At 41.2% G+C, this 22,665-nt stretch overlaps 1 protein-coding gene and 1 pseudogene across 1 annotated transcript in view; one reads left to right on the top strand and one right to left on the bottom strand.

The window, feature by feature from the left end:
* The window catches only part of gas7b (growth arrest-specific 7b), a 59,539-nt gene extending 41,305 nt beyond the window's left edge, over positions 1-18,234 (bottom strand). The window contains exon 1 of the mRNA XM_085465484.1: positions 17,807-18,234. Coding sequence (XP_085321610.1) covers positions 17,807-17,986 — 180 coding nt within the window. The 5' untranslated portion in view covers positions 17,987-18,234. The remainder of the gene's footprint in view (positions 1-17,806) is intronic.
* A 162-nt stretch (positions 18,235-18,396) lies between these two features.
* LOC146702561 (uncharacterized) lies at positions 18,397-22,385 on the top strand (annotated as a pseudogene).
* The last annotated feature ends 280 nt before the right edge of the window (positions 22,386-22,665 follow it).

Here is a 22,665-nt window from a genome sequence, read left to right as displayed (position 1 = left end):
TGTGACTGTAATTATAAAACCAATACAACAGAAAAGGGCAGTTTAGCTTAGTCTACAACTTGTTGTGCTGTTCTTGAGTGGCTTAAATTTTTTGTTAATAAAATATGAGTAGAAATGTTTGAATTATCATCATAAATCTAAAGCATAACACAAGTTTAATGTGCTTAAATGTACAAAGAGTGGAAGCTGAAATTGTGATTACGGCTGTTTTACAATGAACTATGGAGCCTTAATCATATTTTCCACAACTGTTAAATTTTACTTTTTGAAATTTGGATATTTTTTTATCTTATCTTTTCCAAACGAAGCCACGAAATGCTCCGCGCTGCTATCATAAACAGATCCCAGCATTTTCTCCCCCCGATTACAGACATTTCCCACAAATCCCCAAACACAGGCAGCATCTCTTATTATGGAAAACAAAATACCTCATGGTCTCTCTATTTCAGGGACACTGGCTTCCTGCCTGGAAAACCAAGAATAATTTGTTAAATTCCCTTGGAAAATGCCTTTAAATAAATAGCTGTCTCACATTGAGGTCAGTAAGAGAAAAACAGCCTAGTAAACTAGGTAGTTAACCCTCCGCCCTTTAACAGTCTCAGCTGAGAACTAAGGGGAATACTAGAAACATTTCAAAGGAAGTTCAGACTCTGTTCATGATCTAACTTTTGAGAAAATGAGGTATACTTCAACTTCTATGCTATTTTAAAAATCCCTAAGATGTCAAAATTGTTTGCTGACTTGAGCAACTTGAAAATGCAGAATAACCTTCCACTGACATCAGACATGATCTTTTCAGATTGTGAGCTGTTTCCATCATTGAGCAACAGTCTGAGTGACAAATCCATCTGTAAGCTTTCGGCAGGTTAGCATCCTGACAACACAGACATCAGACTGTCCATCTAAGGCGAATCATCAGATGAAACTGTCACTCGCTGGGATCACATGGTTTGAGAAACGCTGGTCACCCACACACTGGCTGTGTGGAGGAGGACCGACACGCAGCCTTACTGATCCAGAGTTTCTACAGATTACTGGACAGGACTACTGCTTAGCTGTCATCAAACATGTCCGAGTGACTCAGTCTCTCCCGATTCGTGACAGGATGTGTGAAAAAAAGAGTTTGTTTTTTTGATCTTGCATCGCTGACCTCTAGTGATCCCTGTGGAAGCACATGGATGTCTGAGAGGAGGCTTTGTCAGAGCAGCTGTTTGGCTTTCAGCAGGATGAATCCAGAAACAGAGATAATTTCAAGTATTCATATTTCATATGTAAGCTGTAATTGATGAGCCTACACTCCAAAACCAGGGGTCATCTATTTAAAAAAGCCCCTTGACACAGTTTTACACAGCTCAGTGTCCCCAGATTTATGTCAAGTACCTCCACGTAAAGGTTTTACCCTAATAAAAGTAAAATGTTTTCAACAATTATATAACAAATAGTTTGTAGAAAGCCTATAAACAAAACAGTATCAGAAGAGAGTATCCTCTGACTCTTCACGTAACCCCAGACTGACTCCATGATGTCGTGACTCTGTGGGGGTCAGACCATCAGTTACAGATCCTTGCTCTTCTAATCTAAACCTTAAGTACCCTTTATCTTGTGAATCAGAAAGTAAGAATGTAATAGACTGCTCTGATTTTCAATGAACCCATGAGAGTTCATGCAAAATCACAGCTCTGTCGTGAACATTTGCCTTTTTTTTTCTTTTCTTTCTTTAATCCAACTGCAAATGTTTTAGCACCGAAAACAGCTTCGCGCAATCAAAGACAATCCAGGGATTTCAGTTGATAATACCAAATGGATCTTATTAAACATGGAACAGTGGAGTTAATAGATACACTGAATGCTGCAAAAAAATGTCACTGAACACTATTTTACTGCTGAATCATCCAATCAATCTTATGCAAAATGTATAGATTCCAGCTCCACATCCACATAAATGCACCAGTAAAGAAAATAAGGGCAAAGAGGGGGAATTATGCTCCAAGAACACTACATTTAAAAAACTTTATTTCCAAGCTGTCTGTCACAAGCTAGCTACAAGCCTTCCAGAGATGTGTTTTTAGCCTGAAGGCAGAAACTCTAAACTACAGCAAGAGAGGACTGAAACACAGGAAAGCAGGAAAAATCCATATTTTTCATTCCTAAACGAGCAGCAGTCATGCACAGGTAGGCAAACCAGGTAAGGAGCAGGCAAAACGCAAAGGCTGTGAAAGAGTGAAAAACATCACATGTGGTTGGATTAGAGCAGGGGTCAGCAACCTTTCTGATGACGAGTGCCATCTAAAATTTCCTCAGAAGTCAATGTGCCATATGATTGCATTAGCAATAAATTTAATAACGCTCTATATGAACAGTTACACACTATGTAGAACCACTTTATAGAATTATATTTGTTTGCAGATGTTGGCAGCTATCAGTGAATAGTTATCAGCTACTTTGAAACAAGACTTTTTATCCATAACAGCAAATGAACTGTATAACAGAAAATGCAAATGCTATTTATGGTCTCCTCACAAGAATGATAAGAAAAATAAACTGGGCCAATATGGCATGTTTGTTAATACAGAGACACACATGTTAATGTGATCTCTGGTCTCCCACTCAGAGACACAGGTCTCCCAGTGTCCAGCATTCAGAGGCTACCTGAGGACTCATGTGAGAGAAAATCTGCTCACACAGATATGTAGAGCCAAATACTGTCAATAAGGCCTCTGCAATGTTCTGAAGACAGTTAAACTTGTCAGGTAGTGATGTCCAGCAGGTGAACATGCAGCTCCATGAACACAGACAGCTATGGATTCCAGCTGCATTTCGGTGTTGCATTAACTGGCATTATGAGACAAATCCAGCTGCTCATTAAAGCTTTCTGGTTTGATCAGAAAAATAAAACATTGGTCCAAACACCTGAAAGTCCCAAAAACACATTGTGAATTCTGTCTCGAGTCTACGGATGTATCCGTGCATTTCCGTGGTGCTGATGCTGCGCTGAGCGGAAATGCGGAAAGCTAACAACGTCCCCCTCACCAGTAGGCTAAGTTATTTTTAGCCAATTACAAGTTGAATCTGGTAGTTGGGGTTGTTAGCTAAGATACCGTCATTAAGAAGCGGCACAACTAATGTGTCTATGCGAGCTGATTTGCGATGTGCACCGCTGGCGCGGCCATTTATTTTTTAATGCACCCTCTCAGATTAATTCACTGCGTGTAGTGCCCAGAGCTGGACTGGGACAAAAAAATCGGCCCGGGCATTTTGACCACAGACCGGCCCACCAGGTATTAAAGACATAAAGCCTTTGAATGAAAACAAACGCTGTTGTGACAATCTTGTTGGTATATGTATGATTTCTATACATTTTACATCAGATAAAAACGTTGGTTGTAAGCTTCAGATAATTATTTAATAGCAGCCAGACATTTTAAATGAGAATAAGGAAGTATTTCTTTGTGCCCCCCTCTCCCTGTTAATTCCCTACCTGCCCCCCTGGCAACACTTTGCTAGACCTGCCCCTGCACAGTTACCAGCTGTCAGCTACATAAAAAAGGCTCCTGGTGTTATTTGTCTCTCAGAAACAGTTCAGAACTTCCCTTCAACTCATTCATGTCACCTAAAAGGTAAACCTGTTTCTCCATCACCTGTTCAGCTCTGATGATCCAGTAAGGACATCTCCTGGTTTCATCTTCATGTTTCCCTCTCACCACATATTCAAACCGACATCGTGACCAGCAGCTTTACAGCTGTGGCTCCAGCAAACATCAGCTGATACTAGAAATGAATATCAAATAAATTCTAACAACAGCTGATCAAGCTTAAACGTGCTGCTGTTGTTTAGCGCGACATCCACTGGTTTCCTTTTTCTGGAACAAAGTGGGAGATAAACAAACAAGAGAGAAAAGTCGATCAGCTGATCATTGATCAGTTTCATGATTGAAATAACAACCGGGGGGACAGAATAAGAGAAGAACAAACAGTTGTGCAGCATAAAGACACAGAAAAATTCCATCTTTGTGTCTTTTTCATTGTAGCTGAAGTACCTGACAAACTGTGTTCCTTTTCACCTCAATAAGAAACGCGTAATATTTTCTCCGAATACGAGACGATTCCGGGACGGTTGGCAACTCTAATAATTAACCTTATGAATTAAATAAAGTTCACTATCAGTAACATCAAAGCACCCACCCAGCTGTATAGAAACTCCATCATGCTAGCTAGTACGAGTTATTGTAACTGACTGTAAAAAGTCAGCATAACGAAAATACACCTGCTGGTCTCCACCACTTGTTAATGTTACTGAACCTGTGGAAGCTACGCCATAGCCACCACCAAACAACTGAGTTATTTTTACACACCGGCCAGCAAAAAATCATGAGCCCACCGAGCAAATGCCCGGTATGCCCGATGGCCAGTCCAGCTATGGTCGTGCCATTATTTAACCCTGCAAGCGTCCCTCGGGTTGTCGACCCCTGGATTAGAGGAACATGAGAGAAAAGCTTGACTACTGTAATTTCAAAGATGATCCAGCAAGTGGATAACTGGTGCTATATATAGGCTGAATTCCAATCCCCTACACCCTCTTCCCACATACTTTTACTTAGATTCCCTTCATCTGGAAGACCTCCTACATAAGATAGTGTTTTAAACCAACTACAGTTCAGTGAAACAGAATTTGTCCACACAGAACAGGCTTGCTAACCACACTCTGAAGGTACAGCACCTGTTCTGTGCCCACTGTGGACACACTACCAGCACCTGCAAAAATGAGTGTGATTTAGTCTCAGTAACAAACAAAATGAATTGGCTTTTGTGTAAATACTGCATTTGTAGCCACAAAAGAACAAGAAAGAAGAAAATAGATGAGTTGAAGATTAAGGAAAGTGGATGAAATTGAAACTGAAAATGAATATTTTTTAATAACATATGACCTGAACACATCATCTGAAATTGGCTTTGCAGAAGCTAACACAAACATTGCTGTTTAAAGTTGTTCCTGTTTTCCAAAGCCTGCTGTTGTAGTTCTCTGTCTGTGAATTAAGAAACCGTTTTGCAAATGTAAGCATGACTCCATACAGAGTTACACGTGATACAGACCGAGGAGGCAGATTAGGCGCTACGGCCGGTAACAGGACGGCCAATACGAATTTCAATATTTGTTTTTGTTTGTTTGTTTTTGTAAATTGCACCACAGAGTCGGTGCTGTAATTTCAGGAGGTACTGGCCCTCACAGCAACATGTGGATTTGCAGCAACAAGTGCAGGCAGCAACAGGTCAGCTGTACTGACTTGATACAAAGAATTATGGGTATTTCTAACAAATGAAATCCATGTTAATCATACTTCTTCACCAAGTCACGGAATACGTACAGTGTATAGTCTGCTCTGCATTTCTGTGACAAGACTACAATGGCAGGAAGAAATAAGATCTCCCTTTCTACTCCTGGCTTTATGATGTCAGTAGATATCCACTCCCACTGTGGCTGTAGCTCAGGAGGTAGAGCAGGTCACCTACTGATCGGAAGGTTGGTGGTTTGATCCCTGGCTCCTTTAGTCTGCATGCCAAGTATCAAGTATCCTTGGGAAAGATACTAACCCCCTAACAAAGTTGCTCTCCGATGCGTCCATCAGAGTGTGAATATTGTTAGAAAAGCACTCAGTTTAGAGTCAGTGCTTAGGAGAATGGGTGGGATTGGGTGAATGTGGCATGTTGTATACAGCGCTTTGAGAGTAGAAAAGCGCTATATAAGAATCAGTCCATTTACCATTATATGGACACCTAAGCGCTGCCCATTTGCAGTTCAACCTTCCTGTTTGTGAGGCGCAGCCAATCAGAAAAAAGGTGGCTTAAAGGGAGAGGAAAGCTAGCAGTTTCAGATAGACAGTAAATGGAGAGGCTGCATCGAGGCCCAGTGTGAGGCAAATAAGGTTTATCTTGGTCTGTGAATCAGGAAAAGCTAGTTCACTAGTAAGGTGCAAATATCAGAACTATGGAGTTAGCAGAATATGAGTCACTTAAGACAAAACCCAACTTTAAGTATGATTAGATTGATCCAATAGGCTTCTGTGGTGGTTCTAAGCACAGCCTACGGACAGATCAGCTGCCTATGTTTCACAAACAACGTCTGTGGGCTATTCTCGCTTGTGCTGTCTTGTTTGTATTTTTTTTTTAGGATTAGGATTAAGGTTACCACCTATGATGATGAAGTATTAATTCATCCCTGCTTGTAATCTGTTGGTTAGGTTGGTACATGTCTGCTTCAGTTATTACCAAAGATAATAACAAAGTTACAAGAATCCTGATCCTTACTCTAATTAGACCTTCAAAAACAAAATAAAATGCAGCCTGTAGTTTGCATCAGAGTTTAGTCGTTTCCTGCTGCATACAGTCGGGCACGTCTTGAGGAGAAAACAAACAAATTCCATCTGTACACACACTGGAGCAGAGTCGTAAACAGCCACCAGTGAGCATAAGCCACATACACAAACTCTAAGATGCAGCCTGAGAGTGGGGGCCATCTCTGGTCTGGAGTTTCTGCAGAATCGTAGCGAGGCATGCAGCAGCGATCTTGTTTCCCTGCTCACTCCATCTCCTAACGCTACATGTCAGAGAGGCATGGGAACAAAGGTGTAACAGCAAGTGGAAGTGTCTGTTTCCTATTATTCACTCATAAATACCTCCAGCTTCCCTTTCTAGGGCGACACTGTCATGTCTGCACATCCTGGGTTCACACATGAAATGCTGACACTGATGTCTGTGTGAAAAGAACAACAGATGCCCAATCAACACCTTCACCCGGGACCAAATGATCTGATGATGATCCAGCCAGGTGTGGTCACAAAATGTGAAACTGTCACAAAGATGATATTCTTTCCCCTGACAAATGACATCCACAAAACAAAGTAAGACTGAAACTAATACAAACTAAACATTTTTGGGAAAAAGAAAAGGAAACGGTAAAGATGAAAGTTATACTGGGAACTGGCAAAAACTGATGTGAAACAAAAACTTTAAGACTCACATGCGAACCACTGAAAACATATCTTATCATCTGTGTTATGAATGGGCCTCAGAGGAGACTGTACCACTGACCTCCTCACCCTCTGGGCTCGCTCAGTGGGGGAGAAATTTCTCACATGCGTGTTGGGCCGCCGCCTACTAGACCTAAGGAGAAAAAAGTGTCAAGACACAGCGAAAGTAAATGTAGGAGGGGTGGTGCAGTGAAAGAATTAAACAGTTCTTGAAGGGGGAAACAGAGTGACAGGGTCTGCGGACCATATCTTTACTTGGGAGACATTGTTTTGGTTTGGGCAGATGTGGGAGCCTAAAGCAAAGCCACATTCCCAGATTTAGAGACACATCAGACACTCGGGGAGGAGGAGGGATTCACATGCCTGTTTAAACATGCACTCAGTCACATAGAGATATTGTGCATATGCTCCCACAAACTGTCATTGTCTGCCCAATGCCTCATCGTTGAGCACATGCATATATGTGTGTGTGAGAGTGTGTTTCACTACAACAAACAAAGCCCGTTCTGTTACATCTTGCCCTCTACAAGTTTATGTGAATTTCACATGCCCTGTGACTTTTCTACTTCACCCGTACAAATAATGTCCTACTATGCTATGTTCTGCATGCGGAGGAACGTGCTCACCAGCATGCAGAGCTTATCTGCACGAGCCTGCTTATCTCAAGATCGGATATGGTCTCAATCCTCTATTCCAATTTCCACTCGAGTACTAAACTCACTGAGCTCTCAACGGAAACGAATGCAGTTCTTGCCGTGACCAGCTGATAGTTGGCGCTAGAGGAAATGAGGCGTTAGATTTTACTGTGCCATCCTAAAACTACCTAGTCCACTCAACTCGAGTCTACTCTACTTGGTTTTTAGGGTTACGATTAGGTGGCAGTACCTGATACCAGATACCTTTCACTACATGCTCAACCCCGAGCTACGTCGAGCCACAAATGCAACGCCATCAGACTGCATGCCACTGATTGGCCAGGGAGTCATGACACTGGATGAATCATGAGAGTGAGTTCTTAACAAGAATCAAACCAATGAAGGAAATGGCTGACCACAAACCAACAGTGTGGTCTCTGGCTCTCGTCTTTTACCTAGAGTCTGACACAGATCTATACACCTATATCTATAGCAGTTATACCTTCGCCTCCATTCCCAAAAAGTTGATTCTGATCATCTCGACGTTGCGTTTTAAAACTCTATGTCCAGATGAAGGGCATAAACTTTTTAGGATTTCCTTACCTGGATGATTGAGTACGTATCAAAACATCGCCTCCATTATTGTGCTGTGTTTGTACTACATACAAAAGACGTCACGGGACTTTCGGGGCGCCTTGCTATAACGATCCCACCCACAGCGAGGTGGTGCTCAACTGAAATGGAAAACGACTGAAACTGAATAGAGTAGAGCAAAGTCAAGCCCACTAGGGGCTAGTGGAAAAGAGTCATAAATGTTCCAGTTAGTACAGGTTGTCCCACCTAATCCTCCTGGTTAAGACTGTGTGTGTCATGTTGGGAATTACCTACTGATAGACTTCGTTATAGATGTTATAATTTATCTGGCGTTTCCCACCTGAACTGACTTGTTCCGACCTTACCCAATTCCAAATTGACCAAATTCTAGTTAGTTTAAATTGGGTTGTCTCAACATGTTCAATACCTAAATACCAGCAGAGTTTGGGTTGGGTTTCTAGGTCAGCATCATTTTGGATAAATTCTCTTATTCTCTGGTCTATTCAGGTTGGGTCTTGCGGTGCTTGGGATCTATAAATCTACTTACAGTGGATTTGTGTTTTTTCAGAGACTGTTTTGGTCCTGTGAAGATCTCCACCTCAAAGTCCATAATAAAATCCATAATGCCTACAAAATTGGTGGATTTCTTCAAAACAGTTGATCCACTAGAGCAGCGGTCCCCAACCCCCGGGCCTCGGACCGGTACCGGTCCGTGAGTCGTTTGGTACCGGGCCACGAGAGTTGAGGCTCAGGTGTGAAATGTATGGTTTTCAGGGTTTTTAATCGGTTTTCAGCGTTATTTTGTTATCGTTTTTATCGTTTACTCGGTTTTCCTTGGTCTTTTCACGTGTGTTATGAATAAAGTTTCTTTTTTTCGGTACCGGTACTAGTTTTATTTTGTTGTATTTATCCGCGACACCTTAAAGGCCGGTCCAGGAAAATATTGTCGGGCATAAACCGGTCCGTGGCGCAAAAAAGGTTGGGGACCGCTGCACTAGAGCACAGGTGTCAAACTCCAGGCCTCAAGGGCCAATGTCCTGCAGGTTTTAGATGTGTCCTTGATCCAACACAGCTGATTCAAATGGCTAAATGACCTCCTCAACATGTCTTGAAGTTCTCCAGAGGCCTGGTAATAAACTAATCATTTGATTCATGTGTGTTGACTCAGGGTGAGATCTAAAACCTGCAGGACACCAGCCCTCAAGGCCCGGAGTTTGACACCCCTGCACTAGAAAGTAGGAGTGAAAGAAGGAGCTGACTATCATTGCATCAACACATTTTCCAACTCTCAGCTGTGACCATAAACTTTGGATGCAAAATAATAAGCTTTAGGTAACAGAAACATTGCCTCTGAGTCTCAGCACTGACCTGAAGGGTAGACATCATGTTTATTATTACACTGTTGAACAGAGGGAAAAACATCCCCTTGCAGCACCTTTTAGAAACTAACAAGCTGACAACCACCCCCACATCTTCTAGTGATTACAATCTCATAGTAAGGAAGGAAGTTAAATTTATGTTATTATTTTAGCAGTATAATCTCATCACACAGAAACTAGACAGTTGTAGCTTACAAAAAGGGACTCCACCCTTTAGGTTTAGTACAGTTAACTAAGTTTCTAGAGGTATGGTTATACCTATTAGCAACATTTGCCTGGAGATGGAGCTGTACAGCAGCAACAGATTTTAAAGGTCCCAGGAGTTCCCATGGGAGTCCACCTTCTTTCCTGACATGACCATATGATTTACATGCCTAAACAAGTCTATAATCCCAGCAACAAAAACACTCGATACATAAACTATTACCAACACCATCCATCTTCCATGTAGCTCAGACAATGCGTGCTTGCAAATACTCTTCACAGCACAACCCTCAGCCGAGCTCAGTCCAAAGAAGCTTTACACACATGAGTGAGAGTCAGATTTAAACAACAGTTTAATATGTTCATTCATTTTGAGTTTTCCCAGCACACAGATTTACGCACTATTACGGAGTAATGTGTCAACACATTTTGGCTGAATTAGGCCTAAGTGAAAGTAACTATGATTGCACTATAACTAAGCTAATGTGTCTCATGCTACAATTTAAAATAGCTGCACGTGAGTTCAGCAGAACGATAGAAATGAAAGCATTCTACCTTGCTAGGTCTGTTCCAATGCACCGAGTTATTATTTCTGCAAGGAGATATATAAAAACAACACAGCTCATCTTCAGTGTCAAAACAAACAACAGATTGTGATTGATAAGGTGTGATTGTGAAGGTGGGTGCTTCACAGTTATCCAGCTGATATTTCCACACAAACTGCTTTCCGTGACAACAAGTGACTACGTATATTTCAGAATGACATCAGCGCAGGAGCGGTGGTGTTACTTTTCCAGCACGCAGGGGAAACACCTGGCTGTGCGCTGAAGACTCGCCAGCAGTCGTCTGACCCCCGGCATTCCACACCACGGATTATGCCAGCCTAAATCACCGTCCTAAAACCTCTACTAGAAGCCCCCTAAATAGCTCTCAGCGCTCCGGTTTCACAATAAACACAGCTGACTCTCTGCTGGGACAAGCATTAAGTAGACAAAGTGGTTCTCCACCATTTTCAGCTTGTTCCAAATTGCTTACAGTAGTTCCCCTGGCTACATGAAGACTTAATAATAAAGCATTTAAGCTGGAGGAAAAACAATATATACTGATATTAAAATATAGGAAAATTAGAATTACATCATTTTCCATGGAAGAAAACTCGCACTTAACCATAAGTTACTGGGAAACCTACACTAAAAATATTTTATCTATATGAAGGAATTGAGGGGGTGGGGAGTCTCCCTCCAGGTGGCCCCAGGCAGCCCCCAGCTGCAAGGCTTTGGTTACATGTTAAGTGCCCTTGTTGATAGTGTAACACTTCATGGGGAGCCCTGATTTGTTATGGAAATGTCATATATAGCCCCAGAGTAACGAGAGCATATAAGTACCCTCTGCCCAGTTGTTAAGGGCTATAACCCACTGTGTCAACAATTCAGTGAATTATTAAACCCATTTTAGAAGGGTCACCTCAGCATGGCCTGGATTCTGTCTGTTTATGCTGAAGCTAGGACTGCAACTACAAATTATTCTATTATCAGTTAACCTGCCATCTTATTTGCATAAACAAATTCAACCGGTGTGTGAATTGGCAAAAAAAAAGCCTGTCAGTTCATCATGACCCAATTATTAAGTAAATTCATATGTGAATATGGTGTCAAGAGAGAATGTAGCAGGTGAGAATGAATGCTAGCCTATATGACTTTGGAAATTAAGAAGAGGAAGCAAGTGAAAGCAGAGGTGAGGATTAAAAGGTGGAAGTTGAAGACTGTTGCGCAGAGTTCAGGAGACAGACTCTGGATGCCAGGGAAGAGAAAGGACAGACGGAATAGTGAGGAACACCGCCAAGGTGGTTTTTGGTGTATCCTTTGGAGAGAGGAACGTGGACAAAGTGACACAAGGGGAAGTACAGGAAAGCATTCAAAAGAAGAGGTTAACAAAGTAGGAAAGTCAGAGAGATGAAGAAGTAGACAGGAGTGCTGGGAGGCTAGGCGTACTGCAAAGGCAGAAAAGGCTTTTACTGAAGTGTGTGTGAGGCCGGACCGAATGGAAGGGGAAAAGAACTTGCACTGACTGGCTAGGCAGGGAGATCAAGCTGGAAAGGATGTGCAGCGGGTTGGGGTGATTAAGAATAGAGATGGAAATGTGCTAACGAATGAAAGGAACTTCTAAAAAGACGGAAGGATGGTATTCATTTGCTGACAAAAGTCCTCACATCTAAACTCTATGCAGTGATGTCATTCACGAACCATGCACGAACTCCTAATAGAAAAAAGTCAATCACTTCTTTAACGACCTGCTCTTTCATTTCCTCTTTAATAGTTGGACATTAAGGAGCCAAACAGTGATGTAATGTGTCATACCACTGTTTTTAGTCACAGCGTCTTTGGGAACAGCAATTTTATAATTTCTTATCAAATAAAAACTTGATTTTGCAAGATAACTGTGGGAGGATGTCATCTTAAAAAAACATGACAGCGTGACTTTGTTTCTCATATTTGGCCAAATAATTGCAGGTAACTATGTGGGAAACACTTTTAGGAGCAGTTGGACACATTTGAACTCATTTTAATTCAATTTTATATGTATTTTATATGTAATACAGCCATTACATTAAAAAGGTAACAGGTACCTCCAACCCTTTGCCAAGTGGCTCCTTTATAGCGGTTAAGTCCTGATTTTATTATTATGACATCACCTGGCAGCTATAGTATTGTGCAAAAGTCTTGAGTCACACACCAGTGATTTATATTTTGCTTCCAAGCAGCCAGACTTTCTTGTAATTTTTTATAGTGATCTTGAACAATCGTTCCCCAGGCTTTCTCAAGATCTCCTCTTTGCACACTGGCTATTGCCTGACCATTTTTTCTGTTGTCTTTGTTAAGCCACTTACACTGACCTATGAATATGTCAAGCATAGAAACACCGAGGTCAATGAATGAACCACATAACATAACCAATTTAAAATGGTCTCTTTAAACACTTTGTTACTCGCTGCCTGTTGCAATGACATGATTTGTTCCCATTTCTTTGGTTGAATCTACAAAAGCCTCCAAAACTAATACAGTCTGATGGCCATAAACCAGTATTTTTGCACCAACAAGGTGATTTCTCCTTTCCTACAAAACCCTGGTCACCATGATGTGCGTTGTATCCCATCTTCACAAAACAGATGTTAGGGAAATCTGCTTTTGTTTTATATGTCAATAGGGCCATATATCAGAATATTGGCTTTTTGAAGTATTTGTATCATTCTTAAAAATCCTGTATCAGTTGGGTTCTAATTGTTATCAACATTCCTGAAGAGCAAAGCTTGTAAGCTTACTTATAACATGTATCATTTTCTTACTGCTTGTCTCTGACTCAGTCGGACTACGTTATAGTTATGTCGCAACATCCTTGCAATAACGTTGGGGAGTACAATGTTACAATAACTAATGATATGTTCACAAGAAGTCTAGAAAAGGTCCATGCTGTAGTAACCATTGTAATTAAATTTAAAATTAGACCGTAAGTTGTACGGTGACAAAGAATAGATGAAAATAAATCCTGAAAACACAGCGTAAGATAAACACAAGCAAATATTAAATGTGTTTTACTGCTAAGAGTTCAGCTTTTGGTCTTTAACAGGCAGTTGTTTTGAATATTAGCCCAACTTTAAAGCAGCAACAAGTGTTGGTCTGTTAAAAACAGCAGAACTACAATGTGAATGATTCATTATGCTCAGAAGAATGACGCTGTTTGTAGAACAAAGCGACAATGCTGAAGATGACAACAGAGCCAGGTCACAGCTGCATTGTTAAATGTGCCAGCTATACAAAGGGATTAATGCATGTCCTGTATTTATGATCACTTATGATTCTGAAGGTTAGGGAGCGGAGTTACTCTGCGCCAGAGAACAGATTTTTTTTTGACAGAGGTTTGAATACGTAAACTAAATGAGGAAAATACAGAAGTGGCTTTTTTTTCACTATTAGTCATTTCATTGTGCAATCTTACAGCCTTCAGAACATGTCTGATCAACCTACAGCCCAGATGACACACTGACTGTGAAATCTCAAGTTTCAATATGTGTACTTTAGCTTACATGAAGTGGGAGGTCAACCTTCATTCCAGATTATAATGCTATAATCCTGGTAGTAGAGTCTGTGTTGACAGAGGTATACTTTAACCTAATATTGCATTAAGCTCATTAGGACAGGATTAACATTACAGGGGTGGAAAGAGGTGGTGGGGGATTAAATCTTTTCTTTAATCACTGATATCTTAACTGCTTTTCTGCCCTGAATTTTAAACTCTGAGGAAATATGGGAAACAATTTAAATCTTATCTGAGAGTAATTACCTTTTTAACATTTCTTTCATACAAGATAAACCCAGCAATGATGTCTGTGCATGCATGGGTGCATTGCAAACTGTTACTTCCAATAACTAATTGGGCAACTTTTAATGACACCAGTTTCACAACATGCAAACGGCACCGGCTGAGTTAATGAGGCGTAGCTGTAAATTCAGAGCTGAAAAATGAAGCAAAAAAACAAACAAAAAAAAACTGCAGTTAATCTAATGGCCATCTAAACATCTAAAAGAAAGCCAATGATCACAGACTCCTATGTTAAAATGACAATCTTTACAACATTGAAAGGAATGTTTAGTGCAAAACCTATCTTGGTTTATATGTTTACGATCACCTTAAGTGTATATGGCAGTTTAAAAAAAAAAAAAAGAAAAAAAAAAAAAAAGAATATATATATATATATATATATATATATATATATATATATCCATCCATCCATTCGCTTCCGCTTATCCTTTTCAGGGTCGCGGGGGGCGCTGGGGCCTATCCCAGCTGTCATAGGGCGAAAGGCGGGGTACACCCTGGACAGGTCGCCAGTCTGTCGCATATTTTATATATATATATATATATATCCCTTTTGAATTTTAAAGTTAAAATGTATTTTATAGGGTTGTGGCCACTTCGACTTCTGTTTTTACCTCACTCTTGGAACTGGTACTTTTGCTAACTTTTAGGTTAATCCCACTATAACTATCCCCCTGCAATCATAGTTGGACAAGTAAATTAATTTGGGGAGTACCTGCACTTTTTGTTGATGCTGGAAAAAATGCCATTGATGCTAGTTTTAGTTCATATTGTCAACTAACTGTTAGTTCACTCAAAGTTAACTGTTTCTACCCATTTTCTGCTAATCACAGGGGGCTAGAGCTCATCCTAGCTGATATACGGAAAGAGGGAGAGTACACTCTGGACAGGCTGCCAATCTGTTGCAGAACTAAGATATATTACATACAACTATTCATATTCTCATTCATATTCACACCTATGGTCGGCTTTAGAATCACTACTTAACATAACCCAGTGTACGTCACTGGCCTGTTGGGGAAAACAGACTGACTCATGCTGTTAGAGAACAGGGGGAAAAACACCTTACCAGCTCAATACTGAACCAGCAAAGCTAACTGATGAGTGACTTTCCTCACTTTACTCCTGTGTCATTTCTCTGATGTGTAAGGTTATTTTTAGAAGATTCCACTCCGGTGCAGACAGGAACTGTGGGTAAGCGGTTACTTCTGGCGGTTGTACCCACAACATTGAATATATCAAACATGATCTGCAGACCGCAGAGTTCTGTGGGTTCACAATAAACTGGGGAGAAATTTTATTTGTGTGATGAGTCACACCTTGTTTCAGATAAGCAAGCTATTGTTTCCAAATGCACCCGTGTTTAAGGGGTGAGCTCTTTCCTCACATTGCATCAGAGATTTACAAAAAGTGCCAGTGCACCCAGCAGGGGAAGACTGGCCAGTTCTACAAAATTATATATTCTGCCATCTTTTTAGTATTCTTACCATGAGGACTGCACCTAATCAGAGTTTTTAAGACCATTTCAAAGGTGATTTCTGGCCTATAACGTATCGTAGTGCATTCAGTCTAGCTCTGATGCAACTATATTTCATCCTTCATCCACAGAATAACAGCAACAATGAAGATTATACCAGTAAGAAACAAGCAAATGTTTGTTTATTGTGCGACTGACATGTAGAATTTGCACTATGCTTAAAAGGACTGCTGTGTTATCATGATGAAACAAAAGGTTTGAAGCCAGACAAAGATGACTACAAAGTCATGCAAAATAATCCTAAAAATACAAGACACAATAAATACAGGATGGGACAAAATCAGCAAAAAGACACAAAGAGACACAAAACAACCAAAAAACAAAAAAAGGGATAAAATAAGTCCAGAGAAACAATGATCAGAAAAACCAGAAAAATATTACTTCAAAGACAACAAAAAACACCTAAAGATACAAAAACACATAAAATCAAAATGAGATGAAATGTCGTCAATGTCAAAGACACAAAAAGGAATCACACATCCTTGTGGAATGCAGCCTTCTACTACACACCTGTGAAGTCTTGTAATTACATCTCAAACAAAGCTGACACAATCTGCCCGTGGACCGGCAGACAGTCAGACAAACAGACACCTGCCAGAGCACACAAAACTATGTTTGTGGTACTTCTTTCCAGGACCACATTTTTCCTAGATGACACACATGTATGTACACACATGCACATGCCGCGGTGAATCATTTCGAGTTATTTCAGTATTCAAACTTCTTACAGTAATCTGGGCTCTGGTGCTGATCAGTCTGCGAGGGAGCTTTAGCTACCTCTGTCCATGCATCAGTCAAAGCAGCAATGTCCCTACATTTAGGTCTTACCAGTGCACATGTGGATATTTTAGATTTAAAAACAAACTACCCATCATGCACTGACTATGATGAGGGAAACTGTCCATGTCTTTTTAAAAAGCTATTTTTGCTGCTCCCTTGCTATGAGGGGTCAACACAGCGGCTAGTGACGCATGTTTGATTGACCAGTTTTACATCGGATCCCCTCCCTGACACGACCCCAAAGGGGGTTTGTGTTAGCAGTGTAACATGGGAGTGTGTGGGGCTGTAGTTCTGACTTCTGCCTGGCCTTTACTCATTATAAAAGGCAACTTTTCACACCTTTCAGTGTCATGATTCATTAAAGTTATTTGGAGCCATATCATACTGAAACTCATGATTAAAACACTAACATGTGAACATCACCCTATTATTAGGCAGAAAGACCCTTCTGCCATTTCATTTCCAACATGTTGCACCTTTAGAGCTCACTGTGGTTTGCTTGATGAAACTCTTCAACCTGCACCACCCGACTGCCCCACCCATCAGCTCTGTCCCTAAACTGGTCTGGGACCAGATAAGAGATGCTGTGCTTGAACGGTCTTTTGTTTTACCCCTGCAAATGGCCCTTTTTTCATCAGCACCATTCAGCTGTCACTAATCAAGTTTCTGCATATGCTATCTAGATAAGATAAAAATGCCATCGCTGAGAATGCTGGGCTTAGTGCCCAACAGGATTGTAACCAACTCTCAGAACACAGGGTGGTGTCAAAAACCGACTACTCCTCTCAGAGCCATACATGCCGATGTTAAGGTATGAGATCTAGTGAGACTTGTAGCAGCAGTGTGGCTAAACCCACAGAGGGGATAGATAGGGCGAGGACTGAAAGGTTTTGACCATGAAGAGCAGTCAGGCGCACAGAGAGGAGACCTGAGCGCTTCATTGGAATGCGTATGGAATGAGGAAGTGCGCAGCCGCTCAGCCAGGCGGAGAGGTGACTGCTGGGAAGGTCTGAGTTAATCTGATAAGCACAGCACGGGAAAACTATTTGTTAGAGCATCATTCAATGCTGTCTTTATCTTCAAGTTTGCATCTGTTGTTCAAACCAAGCTGTTACTGTGTGTGTGTGTGTGTCAAGAGTCACACAGGCATTAAAAATACACTTTTCTGCTTGTTTTCATCAAAATTAAAGCCAAATAAGTTCAATTTACTCAAGCACATTTTCATCTAATGCAGTCCAATGCAGTAAAAAGTCAAAACAATCGATTCTGCAGCCTTACCTCCAGGACCTGGACGTAACTGGAGGGGAACCATCCCCTGGCTCCATCCTTCTCTCCCTCCCACCAGCCTCCAGGCAGAGCCTGGACCACCTTAATAATCTCCCCTGCCTCGAAGCTCAGTCCCTGCTGGTGCTGCTCCCCGCTGAAGGGGTACAAACTTTTGCAGTGCGATCCCGACATGACCACTGCTCACTCAAGAAGCCACACGACGATGATGATGATGATGATCTCCACCACCCTCAGAGGAAAGAGCAAACTTTTTAATGGAACTGGAGTTTGGTTTTTAGGGCTGTAGAGAGGCGGAGTGAAACTGTGGAGAACTTGGAGAACAGGTTGTTTTCCTCCCACTGTTGGTACCGCCGCTACCGCTGCTGCTGTCAGGACGCCCCTCAGCGCTCTGCTCAGCCAGTGTGCCTGCCAGCCTGCATGCTGTCTCAGAAACTCGTTACAAGGCTGTCAAGTAGGAAGAACGAGGCAGAGGAAAGCGGAAGTTGGCTAAGTTTCCCTTTAAAACAAAAGCACAAACCTCACCACGGGTTTTTTTTTCTGTAATTGAGCAACGTGTGTTATACATATATTAGTTATATGCCATGCAGGTAAATAAACACACGAATGAGACAAACCGAGAAAATAAGGGACACTGCACAAGAAAACAACATTCAGTTTTTGGTTTTTTTGAAACGATGAAATTAAGAGTTTGTTCATCATTAATTTAGTTCAAAGCATTAAAAGTGAAACAATTATTTTTTTTTATGTTTGGACGGATTTATTCTCATTGTTAAACGTCTTGATGTATGCTCAATCATCCAGGTGAGTAAATCTTGACTGTTTATAAGACTGGGGAGACCTGCAGTCAGCTGAGACTGAAGAAGTCACTTGGATGAGCGACGAAACGTTTCTTCCACTGAAGACGGTATGTCCAGATGAACAGAATAAACTTTTGGGGACTCATTGTGAAACAAGCCTCCCCACCTACCTTTAAGCCAGCTGGGTGGGGGGTTTTGTGCTCACACCCATAGTCCGTCCCTAGAGATGACTAGATTCGGGACATCCCCTTTCTATAATATCACAAAGACAAAAAATGACTGAAACAAAGCAATCTGAAACCTGAGCTTTTGACTCACATGAGTAGCTGACGTCATTCTGTGCATGTTTTCAGATGTTTTGTTGGGTATCTGTTTTCGCCACAGAAACCTGGTGTATGTGCACGTGGGCACTTTTATGTTTTACTTTGACAAGCTTAACCGGAAAGCTTTTATCATAGCGTACTTGACAGAAGAAAGGGCTGTATCTCCACTTTTACTCAATTTCATTAAAATGAGGAAGATGAGTCATAGTTTTTCTACTGCTTTAACTTTTTGGGTTAGTTTTTGTGAATTTATTTATTTCTACATAAATAAATAAACAATGCGACTGTTTATCTTTTCATCAATCTGTGTTATCTACCTTTCAGTGAGTTTATTAGGTTTGCACTGAGGAGTTTTGCAATTCTGTTGCTGCATTTGGGAAGTTGGTTGGCACCACAATAATCATTGCGATCAGTAGAATACTACTGGAGGTGAAAGCATGTCTAGTAAAACAGCGGAGGCTAGTTGTCTAGTTACCTAAACTGTTTATTTTCACTTGAAGTGAAGCAGCTGTACTAGGAACCAATGCTGCCCTCAATATGAACATGATCACATGAGCTTAGACTTCCTTCCTTTACCCTATTCCAGTGTGTCATGGCATATCATTGATTATTCAGGCAACACAATCAGATCAGCATGAGGCACAGTAAGCAGAGACCATATTTCACAAAAAAAGAAAGCTGATCACTCACAAATCAGAAGACAAAAAATGAGATATTAAACAACACAAGTACATGTTAACTCAAGGCTGTGTGACATAATGTAATTAGAGGATTAGTACAGCAGTTTATTACTATCCTCGTATGGCCACACTTTCACTACACTGCTGTTCAAAATACAAAAATAAGCTAAACAATAAACAACTAAACAAAAAAAATCAATAAAGAGTTACTTTGAATAAAGCTCTTCGGTTGCTTCTTCTCTTTCATCCTTTTCAAACTGTAGATGACAAGCTAACAGATTTCAATGATTTAAATTAGTGGCGTGTTCTTTTAAAGTAAACAATCATCGAAGAGTCTTGAGCAATAATGCAGCCACAAATAAAAGGCTCTCTGCTACAGACTACTGGTTATCAAGCAGAAGTGCGAGTTTGTGGAGCACAACATGAAACTTTAATTGCTTCACAAAAATGCTGCAAAAACAACTGTTTAAATTAAGCCCACAATCATTTCATGTGACAACAAGACTTGACACTGTTGTTGGGTTTTTGGGGGGGTTTCTTGTTTTGTTTTTGTTTATTTTTGGAACTGGTCCCATTTAGACTTTTATTTGGTTTCATGTCAAGTTCCAGAATCATGCGATCTGCTGCATATTCCACACACATACACAAATACACACACATCAAGACACGCAAGATCACATACTCTTTCTTACTGCAGCTCTGATATAACCTGAAAGTACACGTCCTTCACTCAGACTGCTGTAACTTTGTCTTTGTATCAGGTGTGTAAAGTCTTTGTCATTAACCTCTCTTTAAACATTTTTTCTCATCAGAAAACACACCTGTTATTATTTGGAGAGTGCTTATTTGGGAGAATTTAGACAACAGATGGAGCTGATGGAGTGCTGCGTACCCAGAGTCAATAAACCAAGATCTTTTGAGCATGATTTTTTTTAATGCGTTTGGAATAACACTGTCAGTCTCTCTTGAAGTGAAGGAGGATATCTAACCTACAACTAGCCCCTGTGAGCAATTTATAGCTGTTCTGTAATGCATCAGTACATTAACAATTCATTAAAGCAGTAGCGGTAGCTTAGAGAGAAGACATATACAAAGGATTTAATGTTGATAGAATGGCACCATCTCACCTAACCTTATTGTGCATTCGCATAGTGCTTGACAGATATTTGAGAATTGCAGAAATGTAAAGTCTTCCTTCTGAGACGGTGTACTGCCTGTTGCACAGGCCTGGACCTCTGCACAGCAACTCTGTCTCACTCAGATGGAGACTCAGAAGAGCTCCAGGAGGAATTTCAAGAAGAGAAATGTCTCACAAAGCTGTTCAGAAGAGAGGTAACGATCTAATGTGGTGTTTCATGAGTAAAGAATTTAATGTAGAATTGGTTTGGTTGCAGTCTGGGTTATTGCCTATTGATATGGCTCCACAGACTGAATATAAAAGACTAGCTCTGAACAATGAAGCCCATGTGGGACTTAACACTGGATTGCTTTTAACGGTTTATAAAAGAAGTCCAGTTGGTCTATGGGACAACGTCCAAATGCTCCTTTGATTTGTGACCTCGATAAACACTTTTATAGTGGGCTTATAGTCTCAGTCGCTAATCTCAATAAATATATCATGTGGTTGGCACATACATGCAGTGGTTTAGGTAAACTTTTAAAGCAAGCTGATCTCTAACCAGAAAACAATGGCTGATGTCACCATGACCGTGTTTTTAATGCACAAGCTTTGTTTGAAAAAAAGCCTCAGGCAGTTTCCGCTTTTTTGTCCTAAAAGAGGAAAACGCTCTCTGCCTTGAATCTCTACATGAGAGCTGGAGAGTGTGGAGTTGGCCTGACTCGTAGATACAAAGCAGCTACATTAATAGAAAATACACAAGGTTGAAATGAACCAGTAATTATCCTTAACACAGTCCTTCACACTTCTCCTCTACCTGCTACATAAAGGTCGCTGTGGAGGGTCTTCAAATGTGTCCCTCAGTCCTCCAACCTAAAGCAGAGCAGGTAATGTGTTAGTCCCTGTAGGACAATTACTCCTCTCCATTTCACCCATTGGGCAGCCACCAGTGCAGCGCCTGGGGAGCAGTGTGTAGGGATGGTACCTTGCTCAGGAGTACCACAGGATAGGCTCTCAGTGGATTCAAACCCCCAACCTTCCAATCAGGGGGCAACCACTCTACCTACTGAGCTATCCCTGCCCTAAGGTTTGATGGACCTTCCTCACACACCTGTCCAACAAGCTGCTCAGCTCTTTTACAAGCTCTCACACAAGCAAGCGTTCCAAACGGATGCTTTTCATCAAGTTGCAGCTGACCACCACAGCTTGGTGGTAAATACTGTTCTTGAGTTCCTCTTTCTGGATGACTCACTTGTGGAAGTCACACCCTCACATCCTCAGGCCACAAAGAAGAGCTCCAGTTTGACTGTGGTTCTAAAAAGCAGGGCCTAAAAAGCTGCTGCTCACATCTGTAAACTGCTGGCTGACGCAGCAATTGCTTGCTTCTCCCTGGTTGCATCTTTCACATGGGCTTACTTCAACCGGGGCTGCACATTGGTGGCCTGGAACATGGTGAAAGACATTTACAAAAAATTTCTTAACCACTCAAAATCCTTCCACCTCATGGACTTTGATGAAAACCTCACAACGGCTAGAGATGGCATCATCTCTGCACTCCATGACATGGAAAACAGAGCAAAGCAGGCTGAATCCAGCTGGACTCTCAATCAGCTTCCTACTCAGAGTGAAGTTATGTTAATTCCAGCTGTCTGAAAATGACATGTATTAGCATTTTTTCTTTTCCTAATGTTAATTTCAATTATATATTTAACTTTCTCAGATGGCAGAGTCATGCTCTGTGGAGACTGAAGAGTGGAATGGTTATATATATATATATATATAAAAAAAACACCCAGCACGCCCCTGCAGGCGGTTTATCCTTCAAGCTCGGGTCCTCTACCAGAGGCCTGGGAGCTTGAGGGTCCTGCAGTATCTTAGCTGTTCCCAGGACTGCGCTCTTCTGGACAGAGATCTCCGATGTTGTTCCCGGGAT

The sequence above is a fragment of the Copadichromis virginalis genome, linkage group LG8, assembly GCF_057382275.1.
Source record: "Copadichromis virginalis isolate Kocher_CV1m ecotype Utaka linkage group LG8, C_Virginalis_male_GT1.1, whole genome shotgun sequence".
In the NCBI taxonomy this organism is placed as follows: domain Eukaryota; kingdom Metazoa; phylum Chordata; class Actinopteri; order Cichliformes; family Cichlidae; genus Copadichromis; species Copadichromis virginalis.
The sequence above is the reverse complement of the archived record's forward strand: the minus strand, read 5'-3'. Positions and strand labels throughout refer to the sequence as shown.